Raw genomic sequence first — 25,065 nt, forward strand, 5'->3', positions numbered from 1 at the left:
CCATGAATTAGTAAATGAATATTCTCATTTCAATAAGATTCTTCCAGGGATGAAGGGATGGACTATCTACAACAGTATAAACAGCCGATTCATTGTACTTTAGAAGAAGGAGAAGTGAAACATACAAGATGGGATTTGACAGGTTCAAATCAGAACACAGTTACAGAATAAAAAGGACACACATTTAAACCTCAGATGCAAAGGAATTTTTTTTCCAGATTTGGGAGGCTAGATCACTGCAAGTATTTATAGAGGGAATAGATAGATAGATTATTGAAATATTGATGAGTTGAGGACTATGAGTAGCGGACACATGCCTGGGGCAGATCAGCTATGATCTTACAGAATGTCAGGCAGGATTGAGGGACTGAATGGACTACTGTTCCTATTTTTTCTGGTCACTGGGGTTCAAAATCTATATGAATTGGTAAAACAAAAGGATAAAAATCACCATCTATTCATCCCCTCCCCAGGAAGAATCTACAGTTCCAAAATGTCCACATGCTGGATAAATTGGAGATTCCCCTTTGAGGTCACAAAGGATGGTTTTAACTTCAGAATAACATCAGCCAGGTTATTGACAGTAAGGGCTTTATGTCTATTGGAAGTACTATTCTGACCCATGAGTACCCTAAAGATGTTAGATTTCCTTCCAAAAAGGATATTAGTGAACCAGTTGTTTTTACGATAATTGACAGAGGTTATGTAATCATTATTAGGCTAGCTTTTTATATTTCATATTTTATTGTATTAAAATTTCACACTGTCAGGTTGGGGTTCAAACTTGTGTACAGAATATTGGTCAGGGTTTCTGGATGACTAGCTCAGTGGAATCACTTGATGCCACTACCTCCCTCTAATTCCCAGATCAATTGTTTTCCAAGGAGAAAGTGAGGACTGCAGATGCTGGAGATCAGAGCTGAAAATGTGTTGCTGGAAAAGCGCAGCAGGTCAGGCAGATTATTTTTGAATGACTGAACATTTCCCTTTCCAATTTACAAAGAGACTTGGGTGTCATCAAGCACCAGTCACTAAAAGTGTGCAGGTGCAGCCTTCAGTAAAGGCAGCAAACTGTATATTGGCTTTCATGTTTTGAGTACATGAACAAGGATGTCATGTTCCAATTGTACAGGGCACGGGTGAGGCCACACTTGGAATACTGAGTGCAGTTTCAGTCTCCTTATCCAAGCAAGCATGAGTGTTCATTGAGTCAGAGAGATGTACAGCATGGAAACAGACCCCTCGGTCCAACCTGTCCATGCCAACCAAATAATCCAACCCAATCTAGTCCCATCTGCCAGCACCCGGCCCATATCCCTCCAAACCCTTCCTATTCATATACCCATCCAAATGCCTCTTAAATGTTGCAATTGTACCAGCCTCCACCACATCCTCTGGCAGCTCATTCCATACATGTACCACCCCTCTGCATGGAAAAGTTGCCCCTGATGTCTCTTTTATATCTTTCCCCTCTCACCCTAAACCTATGCCCTCTAGTTCTGGAATCCCCCACCCCAGGGAAAATATTATTTATCGTATCCATGCCCCTCATAATTTTGTAAACTTCTAGAAGTTCACCCCTCAGCCTCCAATGCTCCAGGGTAAACAGCCCCAGACCGTTCAGCCTCTCTCTATAGCTCAAGTCCTCCAACCCTGGCAACATCCTTGTAAATCTTTTCTGAACCCTTTCAAGAGTCACAACATTTTTATGATTGAAAGGAGACCAGAATTGCATGCAATATTCCAACAGTGGCCTAACCAATGTCCTGTACAGCCGCAGCATGACCTCCCAACTCCTGTACTCAATATTCTGACCAATAAAGGAAAGCATACCAAACGCCACCTTCACTATCTTATCTACCTGCGACTCCACTTTCAAAGGAGCTATGAACCTGCACTTCAAGGTCTCTTTGTTCAGCAACACTTCCTAGGACCTTACCATGAAGTGTATAAGTCCTGCTAAGATTTGCTTTCCCAAAATGCAGCACCTCGCATTTATCTGAATTAAACTCCATCTGCCACTTCTCAGCCCATTGGCCCATCTGTCCAGATCCTGCTGTAATCGGAGGTAAGCCTCTTCGCTGTGTATTCCACCTCCAATCTTGGTGCCATCTGCAATCTTACTAACTATACCTCTTATGCTCGCATCCAAATCATTTATGTAAATTACAAAAAGTAGAGGACCCAGCACCGATTCTTGTGGCACTCCACTGGTCACAGGCCTCCAGTCTGAAAAACAACCCTCCACCACCAACCTCTGTCTTCTACCTTTGAGCCAGTTCTGTATCCAAATGGCTAGTTCTCCCTGTACTCCATGAGATCTAACCTTGCTAATCAGTCCCCCATGGGGAACCTTGTCGAATGCCTGACTGAAGTCCATATAGATCACATCTACAGCTCTGCCCTCAATCTTCTTTATTACTCCTTCAAAAAACTCAATCAAGTTTAAGAGACACGATTTCCCACGCAAAAAGCCATGTTGACTATCCCTAATCAGTCTCTGCCTTTCCAAATACATGTACAACCAGTCCCTCAGGATTCCCTCCAACAACTTGCCCACCACAGAGGTCAGGCTCACCGGTCTATAGTTCCCTGGCCTGTCTTTACCGCCCTTCTTAAACAATGGCACCACGTTTGCCAACCTCCAGTCTTCTGGCACCTCACCTGTGACTATCGATGATACAAATATCTCAGCAAGAGGCCCAGCAATCACTTCTTTAGCTTCCCACAGAGTTCTCGGGTACATCTGATCAGGTCCTGGGGATTTATCCACCTTTAACCATTTCAAGACATCCAGCACTTCCTCCTCTGTAATCTGGACATTTTGCAAGTTGTCACCATCTATTTCCCTACAGACTATATCTTCCATATCCTTTTCCATAGTAAATACTGATGCAAATATTCATTTAATATCTCCCCCATTTTCTGTGGCTCCACACAAAGGCTGCCTTGCTGATCTTTGAGGGGCCCTATTCTCTCCCTCGTTACCCTTTTGTCCTTAATATATTTGTAAAACCACTTTGGATTCTCCTTAATTCTATTTGCCAAAGCTATCTCATGTCCCCGTTTTGCTCCTCTGATTTCCCTCTTAAGTATACTCCTACTTCCTTTATACTCTTCTAAGTATTCACTCGATCTATCCTGTCTGTACCTGACATATGCTTCCTTCTTTTTAACCAAACCCTCAATTTCTTTCGTCATCCAGCATACCCTATACCTACCAGCCTTCCATTTCACCCTGACAGGAATATACTCTCTCTGGATTCTTGTTATCTCATTTCTGAAGGCTTCCCATTTTCCAGCCAACCCTTTACCTGCGAACATCTGCCTCCAATCAGCTTTTGAAAGTTCTTGCCGGATACCGTCAAAATTGGCCTTTCTCCAATTTAGAATTTCAACTTTTAGATCTGGTCTATCCTTTTCCATCACTATTTTAAAACGAATAGAATTATGGTCGCTGGCCCCAAAGTGCTCCCCCACTGATACCTCAATCACCTGCCCTGCCTTATTTCCCAACAGTAGGTCAAGTTTTGCACCTTCTCTAGTAGGTACATCCACATACTGAATCAGAAAATTGTCTTGTACACACTTAACAAATTCCTCTCCATCTAAACCTTTAACACTACGACAGTCCCAGTCGATGTTTGGAAAATTAAAATCCCCTACCATAACTACCCTATTATTCTTAGAGATAGCGGAGATCTCCTTACAAGTTTGTTTCTCAATTTCCCTCTGACTATTGGGGGGTCTATAATACAATCCCAATAAGGTGATCATCTCTTTCTTATTTCTCAGTTCCACCCAAATACTTGGATGTATTTCCAGGAATATCCTCCCTCAGCCCAGCTGTAATGCTATCCCTTATCAAAAATGCCACTCCCCCTCCTCCCTTTCTATCCTTCTTGTAGCATTTGTATCCTGGAACATTAAGCTGCCAGTCCTGCCCATCCCTGAGCCATGTTTCTATAATTGCTATGATATCCCAGTCCCATGTTCCTAACCACGCCCGGAGTTCATCTGCCTTCCTTGTTAGGCCCCTTGCATTGAAATAAATGCAGTTTAATTTATTCGTCCTACCTTGTCCCTGCCTGTCCTGACTGTTTGACTCACTTCTGTTCTCAACTGTACCAGTCTCAGATTGATCTCTTTCCTCACAGATGGCAGGACTGAAATATGAAGGGAGATTGAATTGGTTAGGATTGTATTCACTGGAGTTTAGAAGAATGGGGGGACGGGGTGGGGCGTGGGGAAATCTCAAAAACCAACAAAAGTAGAACAGAACTAGATAGATTAGATTCAGGGAGTAGGTTCCTGATATTGGGGGTCCAGAACTAGGGATCATAGTTATGAATAAGGGGTAAACCTTCTACAGCAAGAATGAGGAGAAATTTCTTCACACAGGCAGTGGTAAGAAAGTGGCTGAGGCTAAAACGTAGTGTGTTCAAGAAGGTAAACCTAGCTCTCCTGGCTTAAGAGATTTGAGGTGGGAAGGGCAGGATGAATAATTAGCTTAAGGATCAAATGACTAATCCTGCTTCTGTCTTTTTTTGAACTAATATTTCATCAGCATCATCACTAGGGAAAAACTACCAAGCAAACTATTGCGACTAAAGACAGACAAGTCCCCAGGGCCTGATGGCCTACATTCTAGGATCATAAAAGGAAGTGGCAGCATCCATTGGTTACAATATTTCAAAATTCCCTGAATTTGAGAAAGGTTCCAGTGAATTTGAAAAATGTTAACATTTACTCAAAAAAAAAGGAGAGGAGCAGAATGGAGGAAACTATCGACCATTTGGTTTAACGTATACGGTTAGGAAATTGTTAGAATCCGTTATTAAGGAAGTAATAACAGGGTATTTGGAGAGTCAAAACATAATCTCATAACAGTCAACATGGTCTAATGGAGGGTAAATCGTATTAGATTACATTTTCAAAGAACATTACTAAATTAATGAACAAAGTGGATAATGGGGACCATGTAGATGTCATATATTTGAACTTACTCTGGGCAGAGGGCATCTCATAAGGTGCCACACAAAAAGTTAATACACAAGGTAAGATCAGATAGGGTTAAAGGGTAATTTATTAGTTTGGACAGAAGGTTGGCGAAGTGAATGCAAAGCCTATTTCTGGTTGGCAAGATGTAACGAGGGAGGGTTTGGTCCTTGGGGCCCAGCTATTTTAAAACTATATTAATGACTTGGATGAAGGAGAAGAAAGTACTATAAATTTGCAAATGATACAAAAATATGGAGGAAAGTAAATGCAATAAAGTAGTAAGAAATTTACGAATGGATTTGGATAGGTTAAGTAGGTAAAAACAATGACTGCAGATGCTGGAAACCAGAGTCTAGATTAGAGTGGTGCTGGAAAAGCTCAGCAGTTCAGGCGGCATCCAAGGAGCAGGAAAATCTATGTTTCGGGCAAAAGCCCTCCTCAGATGCTGCCTGAACCTATCCATGATTAGAGTGGTCAAGTACATGGGTTTAAATTTGGCAGATGAAGTTTAAAGTGGATAAGTATAACAACAGGCTAACGGTTGTTTTGCTGGACTATTTATCTAGAATTACAGCTAATGTTCTGGGGACCTGGGTTCAATTCCTGCCGTGACTGATGGTGGAATTTGAATTTAATAAAAATCTGGAACTAAGAGTCTAATGTGACCATGAATCCATTGCCGATAGTTGGAAAACCATTTGGTTCATTCATGGTCCTTTAGAGAAGGAAACTGCCATCTTTACCTGGTCTAGCCTACTTGTGACTCCAGAGCACAGCAATGTAGTTGACTTTTAACTACCCTCTGGGTAATTAGGGATGGGCAATAAACCTGGCAAAGCCAGCAAAAACCCAACTCTTGTGAATGAGTAAAGAAAGAAAAAAAGAGAGGTTATCCATTTTAGTCAGAAATAGAAAGACAACCTATTCCTAAATGGAGAGAAACTTCAGAGTGTTTTGGTGCAGAGAATCTGGGTGTCCTTGTGCATGAATCACAGTATGCAAGTATATCAGGTAATAAGGAAAACAATTGGAATTTTGGCATTTACTGCAAAAGGAATAGATTATAAAATTGGCAAAAGTGTTGCTGCAACTGTAAAAGGCATTAGTAACAATAGACCTGGAATATGGTGTACAATTTGGGACTCCTTAATTGAGGAGAAATATAGTTGTACTGGAGGTTCACTAGATAGGTTACAGATATGATGGGATTGTCCTATAGAGAAATTAAGCAGTTTTGGCTTAGGCTCTCTAAAGTTTAGAAGAATGAGAGGAGATCTAATTGAGACAGTTAAGATGCTAGAGGATTGGCAGAATAAACAGACAGGACATTCCTTCATGTGGGACAATCCAGGTTGAGATGTCAGTTTTAGGATAAGGGCTAGCATAATTTAAACAGAGAGGACGAGAAATTACTTCTCTCAAAAGGGAATTCACTATCTCAGAGTGCGGCAGGACACAGACAGATAAATTAAAAAGATAGGTATTATTGCTAGAGGGAATCACAGAGAAGGCAATTCAATGATCCCTGTCCAGTGTTTGCTGAGATAATCCTTTTGCTAACCAGAATGCAGTTTCTCAATCTTCCTTCTCTAGGAATTTTCACTTGTTTGAGGGGGTGTAGGGTGACTGGTTCACATAGTACAGATTGCGAATTCAAGTGTTTTGCCTATGTCAGCTCTCTGGGAGAACTATTCAATTATTTTTGTTCTCTTTGCCTTCACATTGCAGGTTTGCTCATGTTATCTCTGGTTATTTTCCCTATCATTTTAAATCCTCTGGTGACCCTTCTACGACTGGAAACAGTTTTTCTCACTTATGACTGTTGCAGTCATCATGCTAGGAAATCTTCAATGGTTATTAACATTTCATTGCTAGACAACTTCATAACCACGTCTTATCACTTTCTGTCTAAATATTTTGAAGTTCAATTTCACATTTGCAAACAGACAGGCAGCTTTATTCAAAGTTAAAAGTCAGTGTGCTTGTGACTCTAACTCTTGAATAAACTCTTTTCATATCTCAGTGCTATCTCAACACATTCTGAAATTGATCAGACCAAAACATTTCTGACAGGTAACGGTATCAAGGAATAGTAATAAAAGCAAGGCCAGTCAGCAATACCCATCTCCCATGAGCGAATAAAAAAACATACTTGACATAATGACAATAATTATTTCAAATAACAGCGGTTGTCTAGAGGGCTGCATAGCCTGCCAAAATGGTTGGATCCCTCACTTCACTTACACCTCAAAATTCATCCACACCTTGATCACTTTCACATTTCATCTGACCAACATACTCAACATCAGCCTGAATTCCATTCTGTATTAAATCCTGTACACAAAAACGCTGCCATTATTTCTCACTTAATCACACTCCACCATACCATCCTCTCTATTTCTCTTAGATTCCCACCCTCTCAGATATTTCATCACCATGCAAGGTAACATCATCCATGAGCTTCCGGTGAAGTGTTGGTGTTCTGTCCTGCTTGCTTTTTGTGTGTCTTGGTTTCTGGTGGTAGGTAATATCATTTCCAGTTCAGTTTCTGAGAGCTTGACAAATGGGGTTCAAATCTGTATGTTTGCTGATGGAGTTCTGGCTTGAATGCCAGACCTCTAGGAATTTGTGTGTGTCTTTGTTTAGACTGTCTCAGAATGGATGTATTGTCCAGTTGAACAGGTATCCCTCTGCATCTGTGTGTATGGATAGTTGGTTAAGACTTTTGGTGGTTAGTTGATGCTCATGTATCCTGGTAGCTAGTTTCCTGCCCATTTATCCAATGTAATGTTGCTGCAGTCCTTGCAGGGTATTTTTTACATGATGTTCTGCTGGCTATGGGTACAGGGTCCTTTAAATTCATTAGGCGTTATTTCAATGTGGAGGTAGGCTTGAGGGCCACCACGATGCCACCAAAAGACATGACCAACTATCATTGGTATCCATACACACAGATGAAGAGGGACACCAGTTCACTGGGATAATACATCCACCCTTGGGACAGGCTAAACAAAGACATATACGGGACTTCCTAGAGTTGGACCGCATTTACCAAGCTCTCAAAAACAGAACCTGAGATGATATCACATACCACAACAAACCATATAACTAGCAAATGGGTCAGAACCCCAACCTTTCACTGGTGGCTAACTGATGTTACCTAGCATGGTGACAAAACATCTGGGAACCTACAACCTGAGTTGCAAGTCTTCTTCAAAATCTCAACCAAGATGCATCTTCGATCTCTTTATTTTCTTTCATCTTTATGCCTCTCCTGTTGACACAGTGATCATCTTGCATTGTGGATTGGAAATACTCAAATGGAAAGGAAATGGTGAGATTGATTTAGAGCCAAGTATGAGAATTCCAGAGCTGCAACTTAAGGAGATGGAACGGGAGGCCAAAAGAGGAAAAATTCCAAACATTCTATCTAATAGTCTTAATACTTGCACATTAGTGTATAGCAACCAGACTTGCATTCTTCAGTGCTCTGCTCAAATTTTGGTTGATTTTCGATCCAAGGTTGAAGTTAGTCTTGGTTATCTTTGGGCTAGAAGGAGAAGATTGTCAAAAAAAATTGAAAATAAAGTAGCTATTATTTTTGTAGGGCCCACAAATCTACAAAGTGATTTGATCCAAAATAATCATGCTGAAAGAACAGTTTAACAATCAGGAAACTTGGCAAACAAATTTCAGTGGAAAAAGGAATGAACGACTGTACATCTTGATCAGAAGAACAAAGAAGTCACATACCCTCAGAAAATAAGAGAAGCCAAAGAATCAGTGTGTACGCAGGGAACACTAACAAATTACTAAAAGTAGCAATGTGGATTAATAAGGGTACATTAAGTAAAACTTTCTTTCCAAAGAGATAAAATTGAAAAACAAAATTATGGTTAGACCAGATTAGGAGTACTGAACACAGTTCTGTCTAGCAAGTAATTAAAGGTGCTGTAGTCCCAAAGAACTAAAAAGGTCATGGGCACAGAGCTATTGAAGAGGGTACAAAAACAATTCACAATGATATCCATCAAAAAAAGACTGAACAGTTATTTTCCTTTAGAATATAGATGGTTGAGGGCTGAACTGATGAGTCTTTAAAATCTACAAAATTACTTTTTGAGTAGGCATTAAGAAATTATAGAGTCAGAGTGTCATAGACATTTGCAGCATGGAAACAGACCCTTCGATCCAACACGTCCAACATAATCTAGTCCCACCTGCCAGCACCCGGCCCATATCCCTCCAAACCCTTCCTATTCATATACCCATCCAGATGCCTTTTAAATGTTGCAATTGTACCAGCCTCCACCACATCCTCTGGCAGCTCATTCCATACATGTACCACCCTCTGCATGAAAAAGTTGCCCCTGAGGTCTCTTTTATATCTTTCCCCTCTCACCCTAAACCTATGCCCTCTAGTTCTGGACTCCCCCACCCCAGGGAAAAGACTTTGTCTATTTATCCTATCCATGCCCCTCATGATTTTATATACCTCTAGCAGGTCACCCCTCCGCCTCCCAAGCTCCAGGGAAAACAGCCCCAGCCTATTCAACCTCTCCCTTATGGCTCAAATCCTCCAACCCTGGCAACATCGCTGTAAATTTCTTCTGAACCCTTTCAAGTTTCACAACATCTTTCCGATAAGAAGGAGACCAGAATTGTACACAATATTCCAAAAATGGTCTAACCAATATCCTGTACAGTTGCAACATGACCTCCCAACTCCTGTACTCAATACTCTGACCAATAAAGGAAAGCACACCAAACGTCCTCTTCACTATCCTATCTACCTGCGACTCCACTTTCAAGGAGCTATGAACCTGCACTCCAAGGTCTCTTTGTTCAGCAACACTCCCTAGGACCTGACCATTAAGTCCTGCTAAGATTTGCTTTCCCAAAAAATCAACACTTCACATTTATCTACATTAAACTCCATCTGCCACTTCTCAGCCCATTGGCCCATCTGGTCCAGATCCTGTTGTGACCGGAGGTAACCTTCTTCGCTATCCACTAGATCTCCAATCTTGGTGTCATCTGCAAACTTACTAACTATACCTCTTATGCTCACATCCAAATCATTTATGTAAATGACAAAAGGTAGTGGACCCAGCACCGATCCTGGTGGCACTCCACTGTTCAGAGGCCTCCAGTCTGAAAAACAACCCTCCACCACCAACCTGTCTTCTACCTTTGAGCCAGTTCTGTATCCAAATGGCTAGTTCTCCCTGTACTCCATGAGATCTAACCTTGCTAATCAGTCTCCCATGGGGAACCTTGTCGAATGCCTTACTGAAGTCCATATAGATCACATCCACCGCTCTGCCCTCTATCTTCTTTGTTACAGCTTCAAAAAAAAACTCAATCAAGTTTGTGAGACATGATTTCCCAAGCACAAAGCCATGTTGACTATCCCTAATCAGTCCTTGCCTTTCCAGATACATGCACATCCTGTCCCTCAGAATTCCCTCCAGCAAACGTCCCACCACTGACATCAGGCTCACTGGTCTATAGTTCCCTGGCTTGTCCTTACCACCCTTCTTAAACAGTGACACCATGTTAGCCAACCTCCAGTCTTCTGGCACCTCACCTGTGACTATTGATGATACAAATATCTCAGCAAGAGGCCCAGCAATCACTTCTCTAGCTTCCCACAGAATTCTCAGGTACGCCTGACCAGGTCCTGGGGATTTATCCACCTTTAACCATTTTAAGACATCCAGCACTTCCTCCTCTGTGATCTGGACATTTGTAAGACATCACCATCTATTGCCCTACAGTCTATATCTTCCATATCCTTTTCCACAGTAAATACTGATGCAAAATACTCGTTTAGTATCTCCCCCATTTTCTGTGGCTCCACACAGAGGCCGCCTTGCGGATCTTTGAGGTGCCTTATTCTCTCTCTAGTTATCCTTTTGTCCTTAATGTATTTGTAAAAACACTTTGGATTCTCCTTAATTCTATTTGCCAAAGCCATCTTATTCTTACCATTTGCAGAGAGACCAGAACTCAATGGCATAAATACAAGATTATCACTAACATAGCCATCAGACAATTCATGAGAAATTGCTTTATGCAGATAGTGGTTAGAATGTGGAACTGACTACAACACAAAAATGCATTTACTAGAAATCTAACAAACACAGAATGGAGGGAGTTGCAAATGGATATATCGAGAAGATTAGGTAGAAATTGATGAGATTAGATTAATTAAGTATATGATGGTTAATTATTGACAAAGTAGTTGGGCATATGGCTGATGTCTGTGCTGTAATTCTGTGTAAATCTGTATGATCATGTTGTAGTGCTATGACTGACAGCATTTCTAATCTCTGCTCAGCAAGAATATGGACAACTGACAAGATCAAATATTGGATTTGGTTTTAATGAGGCAGCATCTTCAAATGCTAGCGCACCAAGAAATCCTCTGGTAAAACTGACAGAGCGGATAGGAAGGGGTTGGGTGGGTTGGAGGGTGGACAGGGAGATGGTTGGATGGTGGAATGTCAGTTTAATAATCCAGAGGCTCAGACCAATGTTATGGGGTAATGGGTTCAATGTCCAACAAAGCAACTGGTGAAACTTAACCTTTATTCACAAATCTGTAAGTAAAGGCTAGTTTCACTACAGTATCTGAAACAACAATCATCTATTCTTTTAAAGACTTATCTGATCCAATTGAAGGAAACCTGCCATTCTTACTATGTGACTACCTGACTGACTCAACTTCCCTTTCAAATAGCCTGGCATCCAGCCAGTTCATGGGCAATTAGCATGTTATCCATATACAGGGAAAGAATACATGCTTTAAAAATTCAGGATGTATTTAGCAGAGGAAAGGGAGCAATCCAAATGGAACGGGTGTCCTATGAGAATAGGTTGCACAAGCTGGGCTTGTTTTCACTGGAGTTTAGAAGCACGAGGGATGATAACTGAAGTGTAGAAGATCAATTCTACCAAAACATCTGATAGGTTAAGCTTGAATTTAATTTTTGCTTCTTTCATATCATACTTATTGCTCACAATGATGATTAAAAGGTGATCACTTTGTGAAATATCTCTATTCAGTCTAAAAGTGTGGAAGACTCCATATCCAGCTACCTACCATTTTAATTATCCATCCCAGCCTGACCTCTGTCCAAGGTCTCAGACATTGTTTTAGTGAAGCTCAAAGTAAGTGCAACGTTGAGCAATTCATCTTTCATGTATATGCATTACAGCCTTGTGGACTCAATAATTCGTTCAACAATTTTACATTATAACTGCTGCCCTTTTTAATCAGGCAACAGATTTTGGTGATTATTCTGCCTTTTCAAATTTACACCACCTTTAGATCAATCTTTTATTTGTTTCATGACCATCTCCTTTCACCATTATCCTTCTGTCATTTAATCTTTCCTACCTTCCGACCTGCCACTGGTTTACTCCGGTTCTTCTCTCACCCCTGCATTGAGAACCTGTTACACCTCTAACTTTATTAGTTCTGATTAAAGATTCCTGACTCTTTATCTCTCTCCAGATGCTGCCTGGCTTGCTGAATACACCAAAGATCACCAATTATCTTGATGTACAACTGCAGGATTGTAAACTCAAAATAAAAATCATGGTGTTCATGGTCAGCTCTGCACAACATAATATCCAACAAAAATTCCTCCCAAAATCTCCACCCCTTTCTAGAGTGTATCTGCTTTGTACAGATGTCAACATGAACACAAGTTAATACGTAATAAATAGCATTCCACTTTGTAAACCATAACAATTACAAATTACATTTTTTTTAAAAAGTCTTCTCCAATGACATCTGGATTTTGACCACTAGCCTTCAAAAATACTGGCTTGAAGTGAAGTCACAAAAAAGGAGTTTTAATAAAGGCACTTGAATATTAAAAAAAAGGAGCAGAGTAACAATATTTGGCTCCTCCAGCCAGCTCTGCTATTTAATAAAATTGTGGCTTATCAGTTTATGTTTCAAATTCTACATTCACATCTACCCTCCGTAACCTTCTATTCTCATGACAGTGTATCTTGCCTGTTTCCACTTGCCTTGAAGGGTCTTAATTTTTCTTAATTCCATAGAATTGGCACAACAGAAACTGTTTATATAGCCCAATAGTCCCACTCCATTGTTTAATGTTCCTCCCACCCTACTTTAACTCAACTTCTCAAAATATCTTCCAATCCTTTTAGCATTAAGTACTTATCCAACTTCCCTTTAAGTGTGAAGTTCTGAGGTCATATTGGACTTGAAGCATTAACTCTGCTTCTCTCCATAAATGCTGCCAGATCTGCGGAGTTTCTCCAGGAAATTGATTCTATTTAGATTTCTAGTATCCAAACTATTTCAAATGTTTTTGTCCTCTTTAAAATATATTTTGTAGAAGCCCTTGAGTGTCAATGCACACAAAGCATTTATGCAGCCCAACTGGTTCATTTATGGTCCACATAAGCATTCTCCTTATATCTATTCCACCACAGTACCCCCACCCGCCCCGCCCCCATCCTCATACCTGGGCATTTAGGGTTAAATATCATTTTTGTAAACCTTTTCCTAAAAAAAACAATTGCGGACTGTATTCCTAAGCTTCATGAGAGGTTGATCCTCTACTACATAGTCGGGATTAGAGTGGTGCTGGAAAAGCACAGCAAGTCAGGTAGCACCCGAGGAGCAGGAAAATCAACGTTTCAGGCAAAAGCCTGATATCAGGAACAGACCTGGTTTTTACCTCTACTACATAGGTCTTGTCACTGACCTATACCTCACAAATAACTAAGTTACGTTATATTACCAAATGCTTCTACAGTGTCACAGAGTTTAATTCCCTGCACTCTAACACCACCATAATCAACAGCTTGAGAAAGAGAAGATTCCATTTATGTCACACCCAATTCCTCTCGGGCATCCTAAAACAAAAAGTTTCAAAATGTGACCCCTGATGTAGGCAAAGGTAAATCCAAATTGAATACAGCCAGATTCTGTAAATTAAAAGATATGTAAATTACCCAACTAATTACTTTTAGTGCTGAAATGAGAGACAAACATCTACCACAGCTGCTTTATAAAATAAACTCAATAATTTGTGAAATAACCCAAAGGTAGGAAATTTTAAAAAGCTTGGTGAAGAGTAGTTTCCTTGATGTCTAAGTAGGCAATTCATCAGATCAATAGGATAGAGAACCAGGAAGTATTCTAAATTCATTATGTATTAAATATAGGTTTGAAAATCTGTGAGAATTTCATGGAATAGAAAGACCATGATGCAAGTTTGCTCACTGAGCTGGAAGGTTTGTTTTCATGAAAACGAAACTTCCAGTTCAGCGAGCAAACTTACATACAGAACCTCAACCTGAGCTACAAATCTTCTCAAAACTCATTAAAAAGACCTATTAGCAACCAAAACATCAAACTGGCTTTTAAACAAGTAGTGCATAAAATGGTATAGAATATCAATACCATATGCTTAATGTCCATAATACAAAAAAAAACTATTCCAAGTATATATCAATGGGAAAAGTTGATACAAAATATTATGAAATTTTAAATTTGTTTGGCTGAATTTCATAGACTCTCATAAGAAAGTCTAAGTGTGCAGGAAGCCATAACCATAGATTTGTTACATAACCATCACTACAGAGCGCCAATCTCCTACTTTCTCCCCGTACAGTCAACAGATAATTTTTATCCAAACAATCACCTAATGACTTCTTGATTGCCTCATAGCTGGAAGACTTCATTCATCCAAGGCTTGTATATACTGGTGTTATGTCAGGGGTTTAGGTGGTTGGGGGGGCAAAGTGAAAACTGTACCTAGGGGTGCTGCTTCTCACTGCTACCCAAATCATTTGAATAAATGCATACATTGGCATAATAGCTAACACCAGGTCCTACTCAGTTGTCAGTCTCCGTCTCAATTTACTTATTCACTCATGGAATGTGGGCTACACCCATTGGATCAGTATTCATTGCCCATACTGAATTACCGTTGAGAGGGTGGTGGCAAGCTGCCTTCTTAAACGAATGCATTCCATTGTGTTTATCCACAATGCCATTGGGGAGGGAGTACCAGCATTTTGACTCAAGGACACTGAAGGAATGCTACTGTGAGGTGCTGCATTTTGTAAAAGTAAATCAGGGCAGATTTTCTCCCTTAATGGTAAGGTTCTAGGGAGTGTTACTGAACAAAGACTTGAGTATATAGAGTCATATTCCTTGAAAATAGAATTGCAGGTAGATAAGATTGTGAAGGAGGAGTTTGGTATGCTTTCCTTTATTGGTCAGAGTATTGAGTACAAGAGTTGAGAAGTCATGTTACTGTGTACAGGACATTGGTTAGGCCACTGTTGGAATATTGCATGCAATTCTGGTCTCCTTACTATCGGAAAGATGTTGTGAAACTTGAAAATGTTCAGAAAAGATTGACAAGGATATTGCCAGGGTTGGAGGATTTGAGCAATACGGAAAGGCAATACGGTGGGGCTGTTTTTTCCTAGAGGTCGGAGGCTGACGGTGACCTTAGAGGTTTATGAAATTATGAGGGGCATCAATAGGATAAAAAAGACACTGTCTTTTCCCCAGGGTAGGGGAATCCAGAACTAGAGGGCATAGGGTTAGGGTGAGAGAGGAGAGATATAAAAGGGACCTTGGGGGAACTTTTCACAGAAAGTCTGAGTGTATGGAATGAACTGCCAGAGGAAATGGTGGAGACTAGTATAAATTACAGCATTGAAAAGACATCTGGATGATATATGAATAGGAAGGGGTCAGAAGGATATGGGCCAAGTACTGGTAAATGGGACCAGATTGTGTTGGGATTTCTGGTTGGCGTGAACAGGTTGGACTGAAGGGTCTGTTTTCATGCTGTACATCTCTATGACAGTCTCTCTGACCTGACCTCTGGACTCCAGCTCTTTTGTCCATGTCTGGACCATAAGATATTGGAGCAGAAATTAGGCCCTTCAGCTCACAGAGTCTGCTCCACCATTCATTTTGATACGTTTCTCCCCATAATCATTGATCCCCTTTACAATCAAGAACCTACCCATCTCGATCTTAAATATACTCAATATCCTAGTCTTCACAGCCTTGTGGCATTGAATACATAGATTCAATATTCTGTACCTGAATCACCACTCCCAAGATTGTAATGAGGCCAGGAGCAGAATGGTCCTGAAAGAATCCAAGTTGAACGTTAGCAAGTAGGTTACTACAGCTGCTTGATCGTACAATTAACCACACTTTTCATCACTTTACTGACGATCAAGCAAACTGATAGGTCAATAAATAGCTGAGTTGTATTTGTTCTGCCTGTGTGTGTACAGGACATACCTGGGCAATTTTTCACATTGTTGGGTTGATGCCTGTGTTAAAACTGGACTGGACCAGTTTGGATAGGGGTGTCAAATGTTCTGAAACGCAAGTCTTCAATACTATTGTCAGGGCTCATATCTTTGCAATATCCAGCACCTCCAATCACATGTAGTGAATTGATAGGCTGAAGATTGCTGCTGTGAAGCTGGAGACCTCTGGAGAAGCAGTGGTGGTTCATCCACTTGGCATTTCTGGCTGAATATTGCTGAAAATGTTTTTGCTGTCTTGTGGACTCGCCCATCACTGAACTTGAATATTTGTGGAGCCTCCTCCAGTGAGTTGTTAACTTGTCCACCACAATTCAAAAATTGAATGTGGCAGGACTACAGAATTTAAATCTAATCTGCTAGTTCTGAAGTTGCTTGGCTTTTATAATGGCTTGCTGCTAAAGCCCTTCGGCATGCAGGCATTCTGGTTTTGTAGCTTCTTTTTTTAATGTATGCCTGATGGTGCTCCTGCACTCTTCATTGATCTAGGGTTTATCCTCTGGCTTGATGGTAATGGTAGAATGGGGAACACACAGGGCCATGGGTGTTGCAGATTGCGAGAGAGTGATGATTTGGCTGATGCTGATGGCACACCACACCTAATAGATGCCTAGTGTTGTATTGCTCATTCTATTCAAAATCTATTCCATTTAGCATCATGCTAATCCCACAGAACATGAAATGTATATGATGACAAGTCTTCATCTCCATAAGGATTGGAGACCACTGATACACCTGTCGATGACTGACTGTATCTGCAGCAGGCAAATTGATGAGAATAAGGTCAAGTATGGTTTTCCTCTCTGGTTGGTTCCCTCACCAACAGCTGCAGATCCAGTTTAGCAGCTATGCCCTTTAGGACTGGACAAAGTCTGTCAAAGGTAGTGCTGCCAAGCCACTCTTGGTGGGGACATTGAAGATCAGAATATATTCTGCGCTTCTGCCATCATCAGTGCTTCCTCCAAATTCTGTCTTACATGGAATAGTGATTAATCAGTTTTGGGTCTTTTTGGGAGTGTTAGGGAGTGGGGTGCAGGGAAGAATATATAAAAATCAGGAGGAGGTTTCTTTGCCCAAGTTTAATGATGTCATGAGACTTCACAGGGTCCAGAGTCAAATGTTGTGGACTCTTAGGGTAGCTCCTTCTGGACTGCATACCACTGTCCACAACTTCTCCATACCTGTGGGATAGGACATACCCTGGATGGTGGTGGTGGTGGTGTCTGATTTGTCACCAGCAAGTAACATTCTTGGCAGCTACAGCTAGATAATTCAACACACACAAGCCCTGCACAATCTCATCATTCTGGAAAGAACATACCATTAATCAAGTATAATATAATACAAAAGTAAAATCAATTTTCAAAGTGTTAATTATTACGTATTTCAAATGGAACACAATTCAAGTTTAAAAGAGGAGTCTTTTATGATCTTAAAAATTACTTAAATGCAAAGAAAGGTTAAATTAGAAACAAAACAAGCCAATGAATAATAAAACAAAAAAAAGAGGCACATCATGTTTCCAAAATAACCTCAAAACTTTCAAATACACAATAGATTACTTTGATGTGCAAAGCAACTACCGTGCAAAAGCAACAATTTCCATTTCTATCATACTTCTCGTGACTTCAAGACGCGCTGAATCAATTGAAGTATTTTGCTGTGTAGTAATTTTTGTATTATAGGGAAACTTGGGTGTACTTGAGAAAGTTACAAATGTCTCAGCTGTTCCACAGTTCAAAACTGACATATATTCAGGGTTGAATAGCCTATTGTCGTCATTAAAATGTTGACACTCAAAGCATGCTACAGCTAAGTGATATTGTTGTCAACAAACTAGTGGAAAGCTCATCCCAATAAATGTTGCTACACTTCAAGGCAAACTTCAAAGTCTCTGAAAGATTTCCTTTGGCCTCCCAGAATGGTAATCAATTGAATTTTCAGAAAGGGTGTATGTTGAGAGAGGTGGAGGACATTGCTGAAAGAACATCTCTGACATTCTTATGTGTTGATGATACTTTGACCAGGTCTCGCTACAGTATAGGGATGCAATGACAACAATTACTCTTGACAATTGGGTTTTACTTAGTTTAATTAGGCCTTAGCTGTCAAACACCTGCTATCACAGTTTGCATAAGGCTGAGCTGGTGCCTTTTGCCTTCCCAATAACAGAAGTCAAATAGAAAGCCAAATGATACCTCAATCTTTATTTAAAAAGGGGACTGGAGCATAGATTAAGGAGGCTTCACTCTTTTTTTGGACGTGGCTAATACCTCAAGGGTGGTTGATGGTCTAATGGTATTATTGCTATTATTGTTCCCAACCTTTACAGTACAGAGGTACACTTCAATGAGACAAATAATTCTACAGCGCACCCACTTTTTTCAGCTAAACTGTTTGCCCATAAACATCAAATTTACATGCATTCACTATGCTATAGAAGGAATGGAAATACTGAGTGGTTGGTGAGGCTCAACCCCGCAGCCTCCTCATTCCCTGCCCACCATCCATCCAGCCACCTCTTGCAATATGTATCCATCTTGCAGAATTTGCTGTGAAACCCAGAGGTGGAGGTACCAACTGCTCCCTATGAGTGGCAATGAGCCAAGCCCCTGAATTCAGCTCCAAAGTCCTACATCTGTGTGCTGGAGACCATTCATACACAAGGTTCTTGGCTCTACACAATCATGATTTGACTGGCTAAGCCCAGCAAAGTGGCAAAGGCCAAAAGTTGACAAACATACTACTTCATGCAATGAGTGACAGCACCATACATCAATCAGATCCTTGACCTGAATCTCACCTCCACATCCCATGCACTGAGCGACAGCAATGTTCATCAATCCCCTACCCCATCACAGGGGCCCTTGGTGTCAGTAGATAAAGTGGTGCCACTTCCAGAAAATTTCACAGCACGCTTCTCAACTTGTTAGAGCATACCATTCTGAAAATCATTTCACTAGTCAATTAATCCAGAGACCCAGGACTAAGGTTCTAAACATGCCATGGCAAATACTGGAATTTGAATTCAATAAAAATCTGGAATCTGGAGTTGAATGATAATCATGAAACAAATAGTTAATTGTTGGAAAATGCCGTCTGATCACTGACTTCCTTTAGGGAAGGAAACTACTCTCCTTACCTGACCCACATGTGATTCCAGACCCACAGCAACATGGTTGACTCTTAGCTGCCACCTAGGCAATTAAAAATAGGGAAAACATTTTAACCTTGGCACTGATGCCCAAAATCCCTTGAATAAATTTTAAAATTTAGTTTCAGAGTCTAAAGTAAGGATATATTTCCCTTAGATGGGGTGCATTAAGGGTTCACTTAATTACTTTCTACACAGAGGCTGAGAAAGTTGGATCTATAGTCTCTGGAGTTTAGAAGATAGAAAAGTGATCTTAATACACAAGATTCTGGAGAGGCTTCACAACTATACATTAAAGTTAATTTCCTTAGCTGGGAAAATGAGGGCTGAGACAGGAGGCATTTCTTTACATAAGACACTATCACATTCTGTATCTACAGAGTAATGTTAATATTCCACTGGTGAGTAGGTGCAAGGATGTATTTGATAGACAGAGTGAAAGCAAGTGAATGGGACAGTAAACGTGTGCGCACACTAGCACACAGAGACAGACCCTTTGGTCCAACTTGTCCATGCTGATCAGATATCCTAAATTAATCTAGTCCCATTTGCCAGCACCTGGCCCATATCCCTATAAACCCTTCCTATTCATATACTATTCTAGATGCCTTTAAATGGTTTAATTGTACCAGCTTTCACCACTCCCTCTTGCAACTCATTCCATATATGCATCATCCTTTGCGTGAAAAAGTTGCCCTTTGGTTCCTTTTATATCTTTCCCTCTCACTCTAAACCTATGTCCTCTATTTCTGGACTCTCCCACCCCAGGGAAAAAATACTTGAGCATGAATAGCGTAAATAGACATGATATTATAAACCTCCAAGATCACCCTTCAGCCTCCTTTGCTCCAGGGTAAACAGCTCCAGCCTATTCAGCCTCTCCCTATAGCTCAAATCCTCCAACCCTGGCAACATCCTTGTAAGCCTTTTCTGAACCCTTTCAAGTTTCACAACATCCTTCTAATAGGAAGGAGACCAGAACTGCACACACTATTCCACAAATGGCCGAACCAATGTCCTTGACAGCCACAACATGACTGCCCAACTCCTATACTCAATGCTTTGACCAATAAAGGAAAGCATACCAAACGCCTTCTTCATTATCCTATTTACCTGTGATTCTACTTTCAAGGTGTTTTGAACCTGCACTCCAAGGTCTTTTTGTTCAGCAACACTCCCCAGGACCTTACCATTCAATGAATAAGTCCCGCCTTGATTTAACTTTCCAAAATGCAGCACCTCACATTTATCAAAATTAAACTCCATCTGATACTCTTCGGTCCATTGGCCCATCAGGTCAAGATCCCATTGCACACTGAGATAACCTTCTTCGCTGTCCACTACACTTCCAATTTTGGTGCCATCTGTAAACTTGCTAACTATACCTCCTATGTTCATATCAAAATCATTAATATAAAAACTACAAAGGCAGTGGACCTAGCACCGATCCTTGTGGCACTCCACTGGTCACAGGCCTCCAGTCTGAAAAACAATCCTCCACCACCACCACCACCCTCTATCTTCTACCTTTGAGCAGTTCTGAATCCAAATGGCTCGTTGTCCCTGTATTCCTTGAGATCTAACCTTGCTAACCAGTCTCCCATGGGAAAACTTGTCAAACACCTTACTGAAGTCCATGTAGATCACATACACCGCTCTGTCTCGTCAATTCTGTTACTTCTTCAAAAACCTCAATCAAGTTCATGAGACGATTCCCCATGCATAAAACCATGTTGACTATCCCTAATCAGTGCTAAAAATGTGTTGCTGGAAAAGCGCAGCAGGTCAGGCAGCATCCAAGGAGCAGGAGAGTCGACGTTTCGGGCATGAGCCCTTCTTCAGGAATGAGGAAAGTGTGTCCAGCAGGCTAAAAAGGTAGGGAGGAGGGGCATTGGAAATGCGATGTAGAAGGAGGTTAAGGTGAGGGTGATAGGCCGGAGTGGGGGTTGGGGTGGAGAGGTCAGAAAGAAGATTGCACATTAGGAAGGTGGTGCTGAGTTCGAGGGTTGGGACTGAGACAAGGTTGGGGGGGGGGGGGGGGGGGATGAGGAAACTGGAGAAATCTGCGTTCATCCCTGGTGGTTGGAGGGTTCCTAGGTGGAAGATGAGGCGCTCTTCCTCCAGCCGTCGTATTGCTATGGTCTGGCGATGGAGGAGTCCAAGGACCTGCATGTCCTTGGTGGAGTGGGAGGGGGAGTTGAAGTGTTGAGCCACAGGGTGGTTGGGTTGGTTGGTCCGGATGTCCCAGAAGTGTTCTCTGAAACGTTCCGCAAGTAGGTGGCCTGTCTACCCAATATAGAGGAGGCTGCAACGGATGCAGTAAATGATGTGTGTGGATGTGCAGGTGAATTTGTGGTGGATATGGAAGGATCCCTTGGGGCCGAGGAGGGAAGTAAGGGGGGAGGTGTGGGCGCAAGTTTTGCATTTCTTGCGGTTGCAGGGGAAGGTGCTGGGAGTGGAGGTTGAGTTGGTGGGGGGTGTGGACCTGACGAGGAAGTCACGGACGGTGTGGTCTTTTCGGAATGCTGATAGGGGAGGGGAGGGAAATATATCCCTGGTGGTGGGGTCCATTTGGAGGTGGTGGAAATGACGATGGATGATACGATATATATGGAGGTTGGTGGGGTGGTAGGTGAGGACCAGTGGGGTTCTGTCCTGGTGGCGATTGGAGGTTCGGGGCTCAAGGGTGGAGGAGCAGGAAGTGGTATCCCTAATCAGTCCTTGTCTTTCCAAATACATGTAAATCCTGCCCCTCCGGATTCCCTCCAATGACTTGCCCACTACTGATGTCAGGCTCATTAGTCCATAGTTCACTGGTTTTTCCTTACCACGTTTCTTAAAATTGTAGCACCAAGTTAGTCAACCTCCAGATCTTCTAGAACCTTACTTGTGATGATCAATGATACAAAGATCTCTGCAAGGGGCCCAGCAATCAGTTCTCTATCTTCCCACAGAGTTCTAGGGTACAACTGATCAGGTCCTGGGGATTTATCCACCTTCATGCATTTCAAGACATCCAATACCACCACCTCTGTAATACAGACATTTTTTAAGATGTCACCAGCCATTTCCCCACATTCCACATCTTCCATGTCCTTCTCCACAGCAAACACGGATGCAAAATACTCATTTAATATCTCCCCATCTCCTGCAGTTCCACACAGACTGTCTTGCTGATCTTTGAGAGGTCCTATTCTCTCCCTAATTTTTTTTGTCCTTAATGTATTATAAAATCTCTCTGGATTGTCCTTAGCCCTAAGTGCCAAAGTTATCTCCTTTTTGCCCTTCTGACTTCCCCCTTAAGTGTACTTCTGCTGACCTTCTACTTTAAGGATTAACTTGAATTTTGCTGTCTATACCTTATACATGCTTCCTTCTTTTTCTTGACAAAAACCTCAACTTCCCTCATCATCCAGCATTCCCTATACCGACCTGCCTTGATCTTCATCCTAACCGTAACATTGTCTCTGTACTCTCGTTACCTCATTTTTGAAGGCTTCCCATTTTCCAGCTGTCCCTTTAGCTGTGAACATCCGTCCCCAATCAACTTTTGAAAGTTCTTGCCTAATAACATCAATATTTGCTCTTCCTCCAATTTAGAACTTGAACTTTTAGATCCCATCTATTCTTTTCCATCACTATTTTAAAACCAATAGAATTATGGTAACTGGTCCCAAAGTGATCCTCCACTGACATTAGACACCTGCCCTGCCTTATTTCGCAAGAGTAAGTCAAGTTTTGCAGCTTTCCTAGTAGATACATCAACATACCGAATCAGAAAATTTCCTTGTACACACAAATTCCTCTCCAACTAAACCCTTAACGATATGGCAGTCTCAGTATGTTTGGAAAATTAAAAATCCCTTACCATTACCACCTTATTACTCGTACAGATAACAGATTTCCTTACAAATTTTTTCTCAATTTCCCACTGACTATTTGGGGGGGGGGGGGGGGGCGCAATGCAATCATCCCTTTCTTATTACTCAAGAAAGGGGAGAACTTCCCTGTATGTATTCCCAGAAATATCCTCCTTCAGTACAGCTGTAATGTTATCTTTTAGCTAAAACGTCACTCCCCCTCCTCTCTTGCCCTCTTTTCTATCCGTCCTAAATCATTCGTAATCTGAACATTAAGCTGCCAGTCCTATCCATCCCTGAACCACATCTCTAACTGCTATTATATCCCAGTTTCATGCTCCTATCCATGCCCTGAATTCATCTGCCTTCCCTGTTATGCCTCTTGCATTGAAATAGATGCAACTTAATTTACTTTGTTCTCTGCTTTGCTGCTGCCTGCTCTGACTGTTTGACTTGCTCTCTTTCCCACTGTACAGGTGGTGGGGTGGTGATGGTTTTACACCACCCCCACCCCGAGCAGAACGCTGAAATGAAATACAGCCGTACACCTACTCCAGATAAAGTCTCACTTTCTTGAATCAGATGTAAGATTAAAGCCCTAAAACACACTACAACTGTATGATTCAAATTGACTATATGTTTCATATGACTGAATCAGATCATTCTATTAAACTCACTCCACCTCATCCACAGATGCCTCTATTTCTCTAATAGAAAGTGTCATTTCTAAAGGAGGAAAATGCTTTTTAAAAAACCCAAATCCATTTTCTAGAAGATTATCCAAGTTCCTGTGACTGTTACCATTAACCCAGTCAAACAAGCTACTACCCATTATTCCTCATTGACTTCCATTGTTCAACTAGTAACCAACAGCTGGATTTTATCATTCTCTTCATTTCTCAAGTTTAATGCAAACTGTAAATTTCTGTTTTGCCTTTGTCTCCTTGACAGTGCAATCTTCCATCACTTTGTCGTCAAGAGGAGAACTATAAAAAACCAAGACCTGAAATAACCATCAACTTAGAAATTGAGAAATAATTTGAATCAATGGCATTGAACAATACAAAAACACAAAACATGCAATTATCTTGCAACAGCTTGGCACCTATTATGTAATGCTTATGAATTATTTATGTTAATCATGGAGATAGAGTACTGTGTAGTATTTAGCTTCATCACATAGTCCAACTACATTACAGTGCCACAATCCAGTCAAAACTTGAAAGGGCCAGCTCGTAAACAAGTGGAAGCTGGAAATAGCTGGTCTAAAATTTCATAGCAAAAACTGCATGAAATTGCTGTACCAGTATTCATGGCTACGAAGATGTATTATATCTCCATTATCACCATAACATTGTATAACTTAAAGGTAAAATTGTGTACCAAATATTTCTGACTGCAAGATGCTCAGGAAAGATAGGAACGGAAAGAACGGAGTAGTAGTATTGATTCAGGAGAACATTCTGTAGAGAGAAGAATATCCACTGGAGTAAAGAACAAAATCAATTTAAGAAACTCTAAACACATCGTACTTAGTGTACTCTATATTCTGAGTGTAGTCACTGATTAGTGGGAAAGAGGTAGAAGTAACATAAGAATTACAGAATTAGTTATAGTGGGATTAAGCTTAAGTTATTAATGAATTTCATCAGTGTTGACTGCGATGATAATAGCATAAAGAGCATTCAGAGAAAC

The 25,065-nt window shown here is 41.0% G+C and overlaps 1 protein-coding gene across 5 annotated transcripts in view; it reads right to left on the reverse strand.

Annotated features, from left to right (window-relative positions):
* mgat4b (alpha-1,3-mannosyl-glycoprotein 4-beta-N-acetylglucosaminyltransferase B) overlaps positions 1-25,065 on the reverse strand; it is a 237,743-nt gene that overhangs the window by 178,326 nt on the left and 34,352 nt on the right. For 2 of the 5 annotated variants that reach the window (XM_072590338.1, XM_072590341.1), the window contains exon 1: positions 4,078-4,357. The exons of the other annotated variants lie outside the window; for them this stretch is intronic. In XM_072590338.1, the coding sequence (XP_072446439.1) occupies positions 4,078-4,342 (265 nt within the window). In that variant the 5' untranslated portion in view covers positions 4,343-4,357. Of the gene's footprint in view, positions 1-4,077; positions 4,358-25,065 lie in introns of those variants that run through there. 5 annotated transcript variants of the gene reach the window in all.

Source organism: Chiloscyllium punctatum, chromosome 20 (assembly GCF_047496795.1).
Source record: "Chiloscyllium punctatum isolate Juve2018m chromosome 20, sChiPun1.3, whole genome shotgun sequence".
Taxonomy (NCBI): Eukaryota; Metazoa; Chordata; class Chondrichthyes; order Orectolobiformes; family Hemiscylliidae; genus Chiloscyllium; species Chiloscyllium punctatum.